The sequence below is a fragment of the Dromiciops gliroides genome, chromosome 3 (assembly GCF_019393635.1).
Source record: "Dromiciops gliroides isolate mDroGli1 chromosome 3, mDroGli1.pri, whole genome shotgun sequence".
Taxonomy (NCBI): Eukaryota; Metazoa; Chordata; class Mammalia; order Microbiotheria; family Microbiotheriidae; genus Dromiciops; species Dromiciops gliroides.
Genome location: NC_057863.1, coordinates 537,725,318 through 537,739,553, shown reverse-complemented (window position 1 = coordinate 537,739,553; position 14,236 = coordinate 537,725,318). Strand labels below are relative to the sequence as shown.

The following is a 14,236-nucleotide window of genomic DNA, read 5'->3' as shown; positions in this document are numbered from 1 at the left end:
CACTAAATTAAAAAGGCTTTGTACAAACAGAAGCAATGCATCCAAAATTAGAAGGGATGCAGAAAGCTGAGAAACAATTTTTATGACCAGTACTTCTGATAAAGGCCTCATTTCTAAAATATATAGGGAACAAAATAAAATTTCTAAGAATCCAAGTTATTCCTCAATTGAGAAATGATCAAAGGATGTGAACAGGCTGTTTTCTGAGGAAGAAATCAAAGCTCTCTATTGCCACATGAAAAAATGCTCTAAATCACTATTGATTAGAGCAATGTAAATTAAAAAAACACTGAGGTACCACCTGACACCTATCAGATTGTCTAATATGACAAAAAAAGGAAAATAATAAATGTTGGAGAAGGTGTGGAAAAATTGGAACACTAATGAATTGTTGGTGAAGCTGTGAATCCAACCATTCTGGAGAGCAATTTGGAATTATGCCCAAAGCGCTATAAAGCTGTGCACCAAGCAATACCACTTTTGCGTCTTTTTCCCAAAGAGATCATAAAAAAGGGAAAAGGACCCACATGTACAAAAATATTTATAGCTGCTTTTTTGTGGTGGCAAGGAATTGGAAATTGAGGTGTTGCCCATCAATTGGGGAATGACTGAACAAGTTGTGGCATATGAATGTAGTGGAATTCTACTATGCTGTAAGAAATTATGAGCAGGATGATTTCAGAGAAACCTGGAAGGACTTGCATGAACCAATGATGAGGGAGATGAGTAGAACCAGAAGAATATTATATACAGTATCATCAACATTATGTGTTGATCAACTGTGATAGACTAGATTCTTCTCATCAATCCAACAGTATAAGAAAGTTCCAAAGTACTCATGATGGAAAAGGCTCTCCAAATCCAGAAGGAAAAAAAAGGAACTGTGGAATATGGATGCTTATTGGACCATATTATTTCTTTTGGTTTTGGTGCTATTGTTTTTCTTTTTTGAGGTTTTTCCTTTTTCCTCTGATTTTTCTCTTATAACATGACTAATGGAGAATTATGTTTAATATTATATATATATAAACACCTATATCAGATTATCTGCTGTCTAGGGGAGGCGGGGAAGGAGGGAGAAAAATTTGAAATTGGAAATCTTATATAAACAAATGTTGAAAACTATCTCTACAAGTAACTGGAAAATAATAAAATACTTTTGGGCAGCTAGGTGGCACAGTGGATAGAGCACTAGCCCTGGAGTCAGGAGGACCTGAGTTCAAATCTGACCTCAGACACTTAACACTTACTAGCTGTGTGACCCTGGGCAAGTCACTTAACCCCAATTGCCTCACCAAAAACAAAAACAAACCAATAAAATAAAATAAAATAAAATACTTTTATTTTAAAATAGCAATGATGAGCAGGATGCTATCAGAAAAAACTGGAAAGAGTTATAGGAGCTGATGCAAAGTGATATGTACTATATACAAAGTAACAGCAAAATTGTAAGATGATCAGCTGTGAATGACAGCTATTTTCAGCAATTCAATGATCCAAGACAATTCTGAAGGATTTTAGAAAAATTCCATTTATCTTCAGGGAAAGAACTGATGTTGTCTGAATACAGATTGAAACATAATGATTTCTTAGTTCCTTTTTTAAAAGTTTTTTTGTCTGTTTTCTTTCACAGTCTGATTAATGTGAAAAAGTTTTGCATGACTACACATGCATAATATATTGAATTGCTTGTGTTCTTTAGTGGGGTGGGGAGGGAGCAAGGAAGAGAATTTGGAACACAAAGCTTTAAAAGTCTACATTAAAATTGTTTTTACATGTAATTTTGGAAAAAATAAAATTATAAATAAATAGGGGAAAACAAAAGAAGGAAAGAAAGAAAGAAACAAAGAGAAACAAAGAAACAAGCTGGTCAGCTTCTTGGGTCTTCAATTTATTCTTTTCTAAAACATAGAGTTTAGACTACATAATCTCCATGGTACTTCCCACATCACAACATTCAAATCAGTTTCATTTCATTATTAAGTAATTATAATGGTATTTCCAATGCTTTTATTAACAAGATATCTGTCCCCTGACAAGTATTTTAACTTCTTCTGGACTCAGTGAAGCTCAGAAGCAACAAAAGATACTAATTGTCTGGCCAACAAGAAGTGTTTGTTAAATTAGCCTGGAGTTGAATAGGTAGCTAGGTAGAGCTGGTTAGCACAGTCAATAGAGTGCCAGACCTAAAGTCAGGAAGACTCATCTTCCTGAGTTCAAATACTGTCTCAGGCACTTGCTAGCTGTTTGACTGTGTGGGACAATTATGGATTTGAGTCAGATTAAACTCTGAGGATGGAGTCTGAAAGATACCTAGCCCCGCCCCCAGAATAGCTGGCCTCTTGCTTTGCCTAAAAGTTAATTGCTTGTCAAATTCTCACTGTCTCCTTTAAGTTTTATTGTTGAGATAATGGACTTGGGACAGTTCTTTAAACTTTGGGGATGGGGTCTGAGAGATATCCAGTCCCCCAGTAAGTTTTATTACTTGTCACAGTTCTACCAATTAGCACTATTTACTTTACTTTTGCTTAGTTCCCACATGCCAGCTACACCTTAGTTTATGGCCTGTAATAAAAAACTCCCCTCTCACATGTCAGAATCCCGGTCTCTGTCATGGCAGATAAGGGAGTGATTTCTGCCTCCCTCTTTCTTTGACATTCCTCAGACTTGTACCCCTTCCCCTTCTCCCCTTTGTTCTTGAACATGTCTCCATACATGGATCACGAGTTGGGTACGCATCTTGGGTGAGACAGGATTGGATGTTAGATTGTGAGCTCATCCACCCTAGATGTACACGGGGACAGTCCTTTTTAAGATTATTATAAAAACCTAAAAGATTGGGCATATCTTTGCAAGACTTCAATGTGTAATTGGGTTTTGCCCGTCCTCATGAGGATGTAATAAATCTATCTCTGCGTGACTTGGTGGTCTCCTCAAGTTATTTGGATAAACTGAGGCAGTTTATCCCAAACATTGACCTTAGGCAAGTCACTTACCCTATTTGCCTCAGTTCCTCATCTGTAAAATAAACTGGAGAAGAAATCAGCAAATCACTCCAGTGTTTTTGCCAAGAAAACCCCAAATAAGGTCATGAAGAGTCAAACACAACTGTAATGACTTAACAACAATAACAACAACAACAACAGAATCAAGAACACTCAATTTGGAGCCAGCAAATTTAGGTTCAAACCCTGGAAGAATTTAGCAGTTTGACTTTAGCAGATCACCAGGAGGTTTTCTGGGTTTCAATTTTCTCATTTGGAAAAAAAGAGACAGAAAAAAATTATCAGTAGAGATAAATGTACAATGTCACACTTGGGTTCAAAAAGTCAACTTCATTCCCCAAGACACATGATGGAAAATGCTCTCCACATACAGAGAAAGAACAACAGGATCTGAATACAGATAGAAGAAAACTATTTTCACTTTTTTTGGTGTTGTTTTTGTTTTTTCTTTCTTGTGGTTTTCCCCTTTTGCTCTGATTCTTCTCTCACAACACAACTAATTTTGGAAATATGTTCAACATGTGTGTAATGTATAACCTATATCGAATTGCTTGCTGTCATGGAGAAGGGGGAGAGCAGAGAGGGAGGGAGAAAACTTTGGGACTCAAAATCTTATAAAAATGAATGTTGAAAACAAAAAGTCAACTTCACAAATACAGTCGAGGTAAAATATGATTAGAGAATAGTTTGTATGAAAAAAATAGACTATAAACTCAATTTGAGTCAGTAGTATAATCCAGAAGACAAAAAAGTATACATAGGCTTAGGGTGCGTTAATAGAGGCTCATTGTCTAGGAAAATGGCAAAAGGGAAAAGGCTTTTTGTATTCTGACCTGGATAAGATGACATTTGGAGTATTATGTTTAGCTCTGGGAACCACAGTTCCATAAGCACAATTATAAGACAGAGAATTTTCAGTGCAGAGAAACCAGAATAGAGAAGGGCTTTTCGTTCATATCCTGTGAAAATTGGTTTAAGGAACCAAGGATGTTTAACATGTGGAAGAGAAAACTCAAGGGGGACATAATAGGTGTGTTTGGGACAAACTGCCTCAGTTTATCCAAATAACTCGAGGAGACCACCAAGTCAAGCAGAGACAGATTTATTACATCCTCATGAGGACGGGCAAAACCCAATTACACATTGAAGTCTTGCAAAGATATGCCCAATCTTCTAGGTTTTTATAATAATCTTAAAAAGGACTGTCCCTGCGTACATCTAGGGTGGATGAGCTCACAATCTAACATCCAATCCTGTCTCACCCAAGATGCGTACCCAACTCGTGATCCATGTATGGAGACATGTCCAAGAACAAAGGGGAGAAGGGGAAGGGGCAAGTCTGAGGAATGTCAAAGAAAGAGGGAGGCAGAAATCACTCCCTTATCTGCCATGACAGGGACCAGGATTCTGACATGTGAGAGGGGAGTTTTTTATTACAGGCCATAAACTAAGGTGTAGCTGGCATGTGGGAACTAAGCAAAAGTAAAGTAAATAGTGCTAATTGGTAGAACTGTGACAAGTAATAAAACTTACTGGGGGACTGGATATCTCTCAGACCCCATCCCCAAAGTTTAAAGAACTGTCCCAAGTCCATTATCTCAACAATAAAACTTAAAACTTAAAGGAGACAGTGAGAATTTGACAAGCAATTAATTTTAGGCAAAGCAAGAGGCCAGCTATTCTGGGGGCGGGGGCGGGCGGCTAGGTCTCTTTCAGACTCCATCCTCAGAGTTTAATCTGACTCAAATCCATAACTGTCCCACACAGGTGAATGTCAGTATTTGAAGCATTGTCAAATGGAGGATTGGACATGTTACATTTGGTCACAGAAACCAGATCTTAGAGCCAAAGTTGGAAGTTCAGAGAGGCAAATTTAGCTTTGATGTCAGTCAATCAATAAGTATTTATAAAGCACCCATTGTGTTAAGTGCTGGGGATATAAAGAAAGGCAAAAGATATCCCCTCCTCTCAAAGAGCTCCACATTCTAGTGGGAGAAATAATATGCAAACAATAGAGTTATCGAAAAGAAGAATGGGCTCTATTGAAAGGTGAAGATACGTTATCCCTCACTGGACATATCTAAGTGGATGTATGACTATTGCTTTCTTTCTTCCTTTTTTCTCCTTGGGTGGTTCCATCCTAAAACCTCTGGGAATAAGTTTATGTATCTGCTTAGCCATTTCTGATAAAGGTCAATAAACATTTGTTAAGAGCTAGCTACATGCTAGATATTGTTATGGGTGTGGGGGGAAATGAAGACAAAAACAAAATAGTGCCTTGACTTGATTAGATTATATTCTATTGGGAAATAAAACATATAGGTGTGCATATATTATACTATATATATGACTGTATAGCAAATAAAAGGGTTTTGTTTTGTTTTTTTTATTTCTTAGCTTTCACAGAAATGGGGGAGTATTGTCAACCAAGGAGATCAAGAGAAGATCCCAAGTTTGGTCATCACCCGACTTCTTTTTCCTGCCTTCCTTTTAATTTCTCTAACTTTAAAGTGGATTCTCACCTACCATCTTGTTTATCTAATTGCCTTAAGATCTTCTCAGGTAGGGGGCGGCTAGGTGGCGCAGTGGATAAAGCACCGGCCCTGGATTCAGGAATACCTGAGTTCAAATCCGGCCTCAGACACTTGACACTTACTAGCTGTGTGACCCTGGGCAAGTCACTTAACCCCCATTGCCCCGCAAAAAAAAAAAAAAAAAAAAAAAGATCTTCTCAGGTGGTTCCTTCCAAGTATTAGGGACAGAGAATGATAGAGCAATTAAAATTGAAGATGAGAAAGTTGTTATTCAGAACTTCGTAAAGTCACCTCTCATAATGCCCAAATTGGGAAAGGTTCTATGGTCTGCATATATTAAATTATTTTTCTTTTTGTTTCAGTCTGGATTAACATTGAAACTTCCCATCTCTGTACATCACTGGGACACTTCCAGAAGTTGCTTATGCACCAAAATGCCACTCTGCACAGTTACAGAACCTACAGAGATTGAGCAGAAAATAAATAAAATAATCAATCAGCAAGACAAGCTTATTCCACACAGACCATTCTCTCATGTGAACACCACCATCAGTGCAGTCCACAGTGTGGCCAAAATCATCAATCCGAAGACTACCTACTGCAGGGGGGATCAGCTAGACATCTCCCTGGAAATGAGAGACCATTTGGGGCACAGAAAGAAATATGGAGGAGACTTCTTAAGGGCCAGGATTTCTTCCCCAGAACTGAAGGCAGGAGCTTCAGGAAGAGTGACTGACTTCAACAATGGCACCTACCTTGTCAGCTTCACACTATTCTGGGTGGGCAGAGTCTTTGTGTCTCTTCTACTCATTCACCCCAGTGAAGGGGTGTCTGCGCTCTGGAGAGCAAGGAATATGGGCTATGATAAGGTGATTTTCACAGGTCAATTTGCCAATGGCACATCCCAGGTCTTCACTGAATGTGGCCTGGTTCTAAACACAAGTGCTGAATTGTGCCAATACCTGGACCAACGAGATCAAGAAGCCTTCTACTGTGTGAAACCTCCACATGTATCCTGTGATGCACTCACCCATATGAAGACCAGGAATAGTAAAGTTTCTTATCTTAGTGTAAAGGAGAAAACCCTTTTTCAAAGGTAAACAGAATTTCAAATATACAAGTAAATGTAGATTGAAGGGTAAAGGTTCCATACTTCATGTGAAGATTGTTTTCCTAACTGAGCTATATTAATACAGTAAGAGTCACATGAAATTAATTTATAGAAAGAGAGATTCCTAGAAAAACATTTTCTTTCATATACACTTGTCATTTTCAAAAAGTGACTGATGTTACTGGATTCTTATAAACAAGTGTTGGTTTTCTCTTATCTGAAAAGAATATGGTCAGATAGAATTGTATACAAGTATCTTCAGTTAAAATCTAATTAAAACAAGAGAAATAACTCACCTATGAACTTGGAAGTATTGATTGTAAATGTCCTTATGTTGACCTATAAGTTAATAGTGAAAAAGAATGGGGGTGGCTAGGTGGCACAGTGGATAAAGCACTGTCCTTGGATTCAGGAGGACCTGAGTTCAAATCCAGCTTCAGACATTTGACATTTAACTAGCTGTGTGACCCTGGGCAAGTCACTTAACCCTTATTGCCCAGCAAAAAAAAAAATAGTGAAAAAGAATAAAGTAGTGAAAAGTTTAGGAATGAATGGATATGGGCTGATCATTGAGTCTGAGCCTACAACTGATAAATTTATGTTTCTGTCTTTTGAAGGTCCAATGTGGGGGTCGAAATTATGAAAAGTTTTAAATCCATTGAGGTCTCAAATTGTAACAGTAAGTCAGTTCTGTGCCGGAATTGGTGATACTTGGTCCCTGTACTTTTTTGTTTGTTTTTTTGTTTTTTAGTGAGGCAGTTGGGGTTAAGTGACTTGCCCAGGGTCACACAGCTAGTAAGTGTTAAGTGTCTGAGGCTGGATTTAAAGTCAGGTACTCCTGACTCCAGGGCCGGTACTCTATCCACTGCGCCATCTAGCTGCCCCCCCCGTACTTTTTTTAAATGAAATTTCCTCATATGTAACTTTTACTCAGCATTAAGTCAGTTGGAAACAAGGAGATTTGGGAACTGTGGGGGCCAAATTTAATATATGGAGAGTTAATTGAGTGGCTCACTGTAATATTGGGGTCCTGAAAATAATGAGGCACCTCTAGGTTCAAAGCTCCCTCCCCTCCAAACTGCCTTTTTAGATATTTCTCCGAGACCAATATGAAAGGGGCCTAACATTCTCTTTTCCACAAATGAATCAAGTTTTATTAATGGGAATAAAATAAATAGCAAAGGTGAAACTAATAAAATCAAAGACAAGGGAATAGGGAAAAAGAAATACAGATAATCCTCCTAACTCTAATCTAAGTCTATACAATTCCCAAACTAGCTTCCAGTTCAGCTTATTCAAAAGAGCAGGGTCCATATGTTAACTCACCACCTAGGGCTCGTAGCTTCAATGGAAAAAACAGCTTACAGCCAGGCCTGAAAGACTCATCTACTACTGCAGCTGCTCACGCCACCGAGAGGATAGTGACTCCAGAAGAGAGTGAGCTCCCCTCAGCAAGCATTAAATCTTCCTCCCCCAAAAGGGGAGGTCCTTCAAAACTGCCTGTGGAGAGTGGTTTCTCCTTCTGACATCAGCAGCATACTTCACTTCAGGGCAGGCCAGATGTGGCCCCTCTCAATGAGTCAGGCAAATTCCAATAATCTTACCACATTCCCCCATTTGTTTCTTTGAGGAACATGTGCTGTTTCTTTGATGAAACAGTAAAAAAATAACAGATGGGTGGTCCCTCATGAACCCAGGCTTTGACACTGTCTGCAAAGGGAGGGCCTCTGCAGAGAATACATATTACAAATGGTGTATATAATAGCAGAAGGGAAAAAACAATAAAACAAAACTGTTCAGTTAAAGTCTTTGAGATCTTGTCTTCTTGGAGTGGTGAGATGTCATCAGAAAAATTGGACTCTGGTCTGGACTCTGGTTGTCTCTGGACTCTTTTACTTCCTTAGCTGTTGAACTGCTGGATTTTCACTAATCATTAGCATAGCATTGTAAATGATCAAATTAAACAGTGAGGGGCAGCTAGATGGTGCAGTGGATAGAACACCGACCCTGGATTCAGGAGAACCTGAGTTCAAATCCAGCCTCAGACACTTGACACTTAACTAACTGTGTGACCTTGGGCAAGTCACTTAATCCCAATTGCCTCACCAAAAAAAAATTAAACAGTGAGAGTTCTTCAAAATATAACTCATACTCAAACTATATATATATCATATTACATTGTTTCAAACTTAGATGAATGAATAGAAGAAAATATACATGGAAGAATAAAAGACAATGAAATTCAAACTGGGGAAATCTAAATGAATTATGAACTTAATATTCATAAGAGTATTACAAAATATTAACTTGATCACATGAATATAAAAAACTTTTACAAATATTCTCCCTTTTCTTAAACTAAGTATAAAACACAATCTTAAAAGCATGAAAATCTCTATGAAAATAAACCCATACTGTTCATTTCAAAATGTAGATGTAATAGCATAGAAATCTTTATGTAACCTCTGAACTGACATTATTTCTCTAGTGTCTTGTATTTGAAAGTCAAGTTTTCTATTCAGCTCAGGTCTTTTAATCAAGAAGGCATAGAATTCTTTTTCCTGTTTAACTTTTTATGCTTCTCTATGGTCTTGTATTTGAAAGTCAAATTTTCTATTCAGTTCAAGCCTTTTAATCACAAATACCTGAAAGTCCTTTTTTCATTCAAGTCCCATTTTTCTCCTTGAAATATTATACTTAGTTTTGCTGGGTAGGTGATCGTTAGTTGTAATCCCAGTTCCTTTGCCCTCCAGAATATCATATTTCAAGCATTATGATCCTTTAATGTAGAAGCTGCTAGATCTTGTATTATCCTGACTGTGGCTTCACAGTATTTGAAATGTTTCTTTCTTGCTGCTTGCAGTATTTTCTCCTTTACTTGGGAGCTCTGGAATTTAGCTATAATATTCCTGGAAGTTTTCATTTTGGCATCTCTTTCAGGAGGTTGTTGATGGATTCTTTTAATTTCTATTTTACCTTCTGCTTCTAGAATATCAGGGCAACTTCCCCAGACAATTTCTTGGAAGATGATGTGTTGGGTCTTTGTTTTATTATGGCTTTCAGGTAGTCCAGTAATTTTCAAATTCTCTCTCCTGGATCTATCTGCCAAGTCATTTGTTTTTCCAATGAGGTATTTCACATTTCCTTCTATTTTTTCATTCTTTTGCTTTTGCTTTATTGTTTCTTGATTTCTCATAAAGTCATTAGCTTTCATTTGCTTAATCCTAATTTTTAAGGAATTATTTTCTTCAGAGAACTTTTGTGCCTACTTTTCCATTTAGTCAGTTTGGCTTTTCAAAGCATTCTTTTCCTCATTGGCTTTTTGTACCTCTTTTACCATTTGTCCTAGTCTGTTTCTTAAGGTGTTATGTTCTTCATTATTTTTTGTGTCTCCTTTGCCAAGCTGTTGACTTTTTTCCATGATTTTCTTGCATCACTCTCATTTCTCTTTCCATTTTTTCTGTTACCTCTCTTACATTGTTTTCAAAGTACTTTTTGAGCACTTCTGTGGCCTGAGACGAATTCATATTTTTCTTGGAAGCTTTGGATGTAGGAGCTTTGACTTTGTTATCTTCTTCTGAGGGTATAGTTTGATCTTCCCTGTCACCATGTAAACTTTCTAGGTTCAGCATTTTTTTCTGTTTCTTCATTTTCCCAGTCTATTTCTTGACTTTTAACGCTTTGTTAAAGTGGAGCACTGCTTCCAGGGTGGAGGGTGCACTGTCCCAATTTTCAGGGGAAGTTGAGCAGCTGTTTTCAGAGATACTTCTAGGAATTTGTAAGTCCTTAGTTCTTCCAAGGTGGTATGATTTAAGGTGAGGTATGTTTACCACTCTCCTGGCCTGTGCTCTGGTCCACAAGCAACCACAGGCATGCTTTTCTGCCTGTGGAACTATGAAGCCTGCTCCACTATGACTCCAAGCCCTTGTGTACTTGTGTTTTTCCCCCAAATATGGACAAAACAACAGAGTTCTGCCTCAGTGCTGGAAAAGAGACCCCAGTAATCTACTTCTGGAATTGTTTGACCCTTTACCATCTGTAGGCTAATTTCTGCTGCTGATTCAGAGGCTCCTGAGGCCTGCTCCTAGTTTGCTGGGACTGGGGTCAGGGCTGGGTCCGCATTGGGGTTGGTTCTGTGCTGGTATGGTCTGTGCTGGGCTAGACCCCAATCTCATCCCCATACAACAGACCTTTCCTGCTGACCTTCTACATTGTCTTTGGCTGGAAAATGGTTTCACCCCTGTCCTATTGTGGGTTCTGCTGCTCTAGGAATTGTCTTATGGCATTTTTTGAAAGTTTTTGGAGGGTTCTTGGGGAGAGCTCAGACAAGTCACTGACTGTCTACCACCATCTTGGCCATGCCCCTCAGAAATATTGAATTTAAGTTGTCTTTTGAACATCCAATTCAAGATTTCTGAATTATAGTTGGAGATGAAAAAATGGAGGTCAAGAGAGAAACTAGGACAGGATAGGTATATATGAGAACCATTAGCATAGACATTAGAATTAACTCCATGGAAGTTGATGAGATCACTGAGTGAAGTAGTACAGAGGGAAAAAGAAGAGAGCCCAGGACAGAGCACTTATGCTTAACACTTCAGGAGGATGAAGTGGTCTACAGTGTCAAAAGGTAAGGAGAGGTCAAGATTGAAAATAACTGAGAAAAGGCCAGTAGATGCGTGCATAAATGAAAAGGCATTTATTAAGTGCTTATTATGTGCCAAGTTCCCAGGACACAAATTTCAAAGTAAAGGTAGTCCTTGATCTCTAGAAGCTTATATTCTAATGGGTAAAAACAACATACATTGGAAAGAGGTGGCCAGAGAAAAGAGAAGGTACTCTGGTCTGGAAAGGTAAAAGTATAGTGAACTAAGCCATAAGAGAGTAGAATTTAGCACAGTCCATGGAAAAAAAAAAAAACATGCCAACATTAATTAGATCATCGTTTGTAACTCCAGAACTGTAAAATTAATTGGGAAAAAACTAGAGAAAAAATATCAAGGAGACAGTGATCAATCAACTGTGTCAAAATCTATAGAAAAGTCAAGGAGAATGGGAATTGATAAAAGTCTATTGGATTTAGCAACTAAGAGATCAGCATTAACTGGAGAGAGCAATGTTGGTGGAATGATATGGTCAGAATCTAGATTATAAGGGTGTGTATGTATAAACATATGTTCATACTTGTGTGTGTATATATATATATATGTGTGTGTGTGTGTGTGTATACATGTACATGTATATGTGATCGATATAATATTCCACTTGAAATTACACCTTGTTTTATATGTGTGTATGTAGAAATGGATGCACAAAAACATGGTTATACACACATATTTCAAATGCGTGTATACACAGATGCATAGCAAGTTTTGCATGGTAACATGATGTGAGGGGAATGAGATTTCAAGTTGAGAATGTTTATATGTATGCACGTACATACGTGTATATACACAAGTGTATATACATGCATATATGTCTAGTGTAAAGGAATGGCAATTTCAAATTCAAATTCAAATTCAATTTCAAATTCAAATTCAAATGAGTGGTCACCAATAAATTATAAGCTTTATCAAGAGTTAGACTTTTAAGCATTTATTAAGGAGAATAAGAATTTGGTGAAGAGAAAGAGAAAGGCCTAGATTCATCTATCTATTAAAGGGAGAGCACATTTCTAGTTCCGCTCTCCGCCAGAGTCCATTTGAAAAAGAGCGAGTCAGAGAGCCAGCCTCCCCCTTCTTCCTCCCACAAGCAAACGTCACTTCCTGACGCCAAAGAAAAGACACATGGTCTTGCCCTCAGAGACCTTCACCTCATGGCGGAGCTTTTCTACAGTAAGTCTCCAGCAGGTGGCGTCATTCCAATCCTTATTCATTTTTCCTCATTATTTTCTTTCATAGCCTTTATAAGCATTTTCTTCTTATACATGAACTTTGTTGCAAGATAACTAAGTAGTATAGTGTATAGGGAGTTTGACCTGGAGTTTGTGGAAGACCTGAGTTCAAGTTCAGCTTCAGATACTTACTAGTTATTTAACACTAGCTACAACATTTAAGCATTATTTGCCTCAGTTTCCTGATCTGAAAACTGGGTAATAATAATAGTATCTGCCTCCCAGGGTTGTTTTGAGGATCAAATAAGGTAATATTCATGAGGTGTTTTGCAAATCTTAAAGAGCTATGTAAATGCTAACTATTGCCTTATATTATTTTATCTAGTTATATAATGTATTCTGTTTGTTATTTTGTGCAAATCAATATTTCTTTTATCAGACAATGAAATGGAGACAGAAAAATGCCATTTTGGAATAAAGATCCCCATTCCCAGTGGTTATGCCTTTCAAGGAAAGTGGATTCCAACATCATGTAAACTTACTCAATTTGACGCTATGAATATAATCAGTGATTGTTTGAAGGGAAAACTCATTTACCTCATGGGAGATTCAACACTACGCCAGTGGATATACTACTTCCCTAGTATAATGAAAAGTATGTCTCTCTCCTATATTAATTTTTAAATTAAAGCATAATTTCATGTTGTTTAAAGTGGTATTTATTTACCCTTTATTTTGGACTTATGAATAAATATGTGCAAATAAAATCAATAAAAATATAGATTTACATAGTTCATAAATATATTTTCTCATGTATAAATTATAAGGAAATTGAATTAGACTTTAATGTACCTTTTAGTGCTCTACGAGATTGCTCATCCTTTGATGGTTAGGAATAGTGCTCTTAACAATCAAGCTCTTGAGGATCAGGATACATAGTTGATCATGTTTTGAAAAATGTTACAGATCTTATCTTTTTCTGATATATATATTCATTTATTTTTCATCAGCCCTGAAATTTTTTGATCATCATGGAAGTGGAAATTTAAAAAAATATGTACTTGTGGACATGGAAAAACATATTCACATTCAGTGGAAAAAACATGGGCATCCATTTATCACTCGACAACTCTTCTCAGTGAAAGAAGATGAGTATGTTACCCGTGAAATTGACAGAATATCAGGAGACAAAAACACAGCCATTGTCATTACCTTGGGACAACATTTCAGACCCTTCCCCATTGCTATCTTCATACGAAGGGCCATCAATGTCCGAAGGGCCATTGAGCGATTATTCTTGAGAAGCCCAGACACCAAAATCATCCTCAAAACTGAAAACATAAGGGATATGTTCATTGAAACTGAGATATTTGGGGACTTTCATGGCTACATTCAATATCTTATTATGAAGGACATTTTCCAAGACCTCAATGTAGGTGTCATTGATGCCTGGGACATGACTATTGCATATGGCACAAACAAGGTTCATCCACCCAACCATGTGATTGAAAATCAGATTAACATGTTCTTAAATTATATTTGCTAAGGGACAGATGAAGAAAATCACCAGGGATAAACCTCTACAGATGTAAGAGATCTACCAGATATCTTCAATAGCTAGAGAGAACCACATTTGAAGGAATAATTCCAACGTTCCTTGAATTAAATTTGTTATTCATATGAAGAGAAGATGGCACTCGAGAGTAGAAATTTGAATGATTAAAGTATAAAAAGTATATCTCTAAATAAAGCT

At 37.4% G+C, this 14,236-nt stretch overlaps 1 protein-coding gene across 1 annotated transcript in view; it reads left to right on the top strand.

Moving 5' to 3' along the window:
- Positions 1-14,029, top strand: part of LOC122750970 (NXPE family member 1-like) — a 31,934-nt gene extending 17,905 nt beyond the window's left edge. Inside the window, exons 2-6 of the mRNA XM_043997858.1 lie at positions 3,746-3,756; positions 5,955-6,635; positions 7,268-7,329; positions 12,923-13,138; positions 13,494-14,029. Of these exons, the coding sequence (XP_043853793.1) occupies positions 3,746-3,756; positions 5,955-6,635; positions 7,268-7,329; positions 12,923-13,138; positions 13,494-14,029 (1,506 nt within the window). The remainder of the gene's footprint in view (positions 1-3,745; positions 3,757-5,954; positions 6,636-7,267; positions 7,330-12,922; positions 13,139-13,493) is intronic.
- The last annotated feature ends 207 nt before the right edge of the window (positions 14,030-14,236 follow it).